This window comes from Micropterus dolomieu, linkage group LG05 (genome assembly GCF_021292245.1).
Source record: "Micropterus dolomieu isolate WLL.071019.BEF.003 ecotype Adirondacks linkage group LG05, ASM2129224v1, whole genome shotgun sequence".
NCBI classification, from domain to species: domain Eukaryota; kingdom Metazoa; phylum Chordata; class Actinopteri; order Centrarchiformes; family Centrarchidae; genus Micropterus; species Micropterus dolomieu.
The window spans coordinates 3,021,753-3,023,887 of record NC_060154.1 but is presented as its reverse complement, the minus strand read 5'-3'; the positions used below and the strand labels follow the sequence as shown (position 1 = coordinate 3,023,887).

The 2,135-nt window shown below is 37.8% G+C and overlaps 2 protein-coding genes across 7 annotated transcripts in view; one reads left to right on the top strand and one right to left on the bottom strand.

Annotated features, from left to right (window-relative positions):
- mylk4b (myosin light chain kinase family, member 4b) overlaps positions 1-2,135 on the top strand; it is a 66,049-nt gene that overhangs the window by 4,697 nt on the left and 59,217 nt on the right. The window lies entirely within an intron of this gene.
- Positions 1,690-2,135, bottom strand: part of LOC123971058 (leukocyte elastase inhibitor-like) — a 6,887-nt gene continuing 6,441 nt past the window's right edge. Inside the window, exon 7 of the mRNA XM_046049616.1 lies at positions 1,690-2,135. This exon is cut by the window's right edge and continues 1 nt beyond it. Coding sequence (XP_045905572.1) covers positions 1,804-2,135 — 332 coding nt within the window. The 3' untranslated portion in view covers positions 1,690-1,803.

Below are 2,135 nucleotides of genomic sequence, written 5' to 3'. Positions count from 1 at the left end.
TCACGTTCAGACCTGCTTCGCCTAGAGGCGTTCCCATAGTGTCGTAACCGACGCAGTCTCTCGTTCCCCTTCTCGGGGAACCAGGGTTACATACGTAACCCGAGACGTTTGTTTCTGCAAGAACACGTTTTTGTATTTTGTCTGGTCATAACAGAAAAGTTGTTGACTTGTGTATTTGATTTCATGTTATATTTTGTACTTCATGGTCCAGACAATATTAGCTAGGCCTATATTGTGCAGCTATAGTTCAAAATGGACTGGATCCAAACCCTGCTTTAATTGATTTGTAGCTGAACTGAAACACTACTGCGCCACACTAGAGCTCTACAAAAACAAAAAAGCAATAAAACGTTTTAATATTTTAGAAGAACTGAATTTAATTTGTGCTTCTGGCAATGTAAAATGTAATTGAATATCTGTATCTTTTGCATTTTTGTTACTGCAATGATCTATGAATCAATAAATTACTTTTAAAAAAGAAAACAAGTAGTTGACTTTATACAACTTCCTTTTTTTTCTTTCAGGAAATATTCTATGCATGAATCCAGAACAACAATGTTCCCAATGTTGTTTTTACCCTAAAACTACCTCTTTCTCAGAAAAAACAGCAAACTGCTTTGTCAAAGCTTTTCTTTATATTTTTCAAACCGCCCATGCTCCTGTACTTTTTAGAACAGATATATCTGTATGCATTTTCTAATGCAGACGACTACAGGCACCGAACTCTCTAGAACTGCTTTAAAAATAAATGTATTTGCTAAAACAAATTTGTGCTTGCAGAATGCATTTATCTTGTTTTTAATTTGGTTAGTGTTGGCCCACAAATACAATATGTACTTTTAAAACAGCTTCTGAACATGGTGGTGGAGCAATGTTTGTATTAATGCTGTAGGTACTAAATATTTGTGTCACAGAAACACATTTTTGTTGACAGAAGCACAGTTAACAGGATATACAGACCCATCTCAGTGTGTGCATATTTTGCTGCTGACTTATCATTTGGCTAGAATGCTTTCTTACAACTTTATCTGTATTGGTTTCGGTTGAGTGTTTGACTCCCACATTCCAAATTTTTTTATTATCAGCTTAGTGAAGTCATATAATACCACATACTAAAACCATCATCATCACCATTCATTTTTCTTCTGCTTTTATTTTTTACACGTTACAATGATTTCTATCCATAAAAATTGAGCGTTGATCTGTTAGTCATAAATAACACAAAGCTTGAAATATACTTTATGATCCGTTTAGCCAAACTACAGAGAACATTTTCCTCCTTCCACCTTGGTATTTAAACTCACGTGTTGTTTTGCCCACTGAGGTTTTGAAATATTTTATTTATTTATTTTATTTTTGCTGCCACTCCAATACAAATGCAGTAAATGGAGTGCATAAGCATTCAGTGCAGTTTGTTTTTCAAGAAATATCCCAGGTTCCTCTGGATAATGCACAGACCTCACTGCGAACACACTTTACTGGAACTATCGACTGAAGAAACAGCCCTTATGAAAACTCTGATTGTCTCCATTAAAGCAATGTACTCACTTTAAAACCCAGAAGCTTTATTTATCACTTACATTGGCTGATCACTGAATTCAGTCCAGTATTATAACCCACTAATAATTCAAAACTGTAACTCATTCATTGTTTGAATAGTTACATCCATGAATTCAGTACAAAGAGAGGTCAGAAATACAGTCCTTTAATTAGCAAAGCATCACAGAAAATAAAGCCTTCAATTCAAGGATTTTGCATTTTTTAAATCTAAATTGGCCCAACATCTTCCTCCGCTGGTTCAGTCTACTGAGGAGACGAGAACCTGCCGAGGAAGAGGATGGACTTGGTCTTATTGTGCCTGATGAAGAAGAGGAAGGGGTGGTCCGCTGTGAAGTGTTCCTCCCTCAACATACAAAATGCTACCATGCCTGCTGTGGCTGCAGCCGCCTCCGTCCCCTCCTCGTTCACCTCCACAAAGGCCTTGTGGGCTACTGTAGACAGGAAGAGTCCTCTCTCACCGTTCATGCCAGACAAATCGGCCTTCGGCTCACAGAACACATCTGTCATGCCTAGTTTGGCCAGAGGCTCATTCAGCTCGTAGTCTTCCTCCAGCTTGAACTTGGGCAGGTGAACGA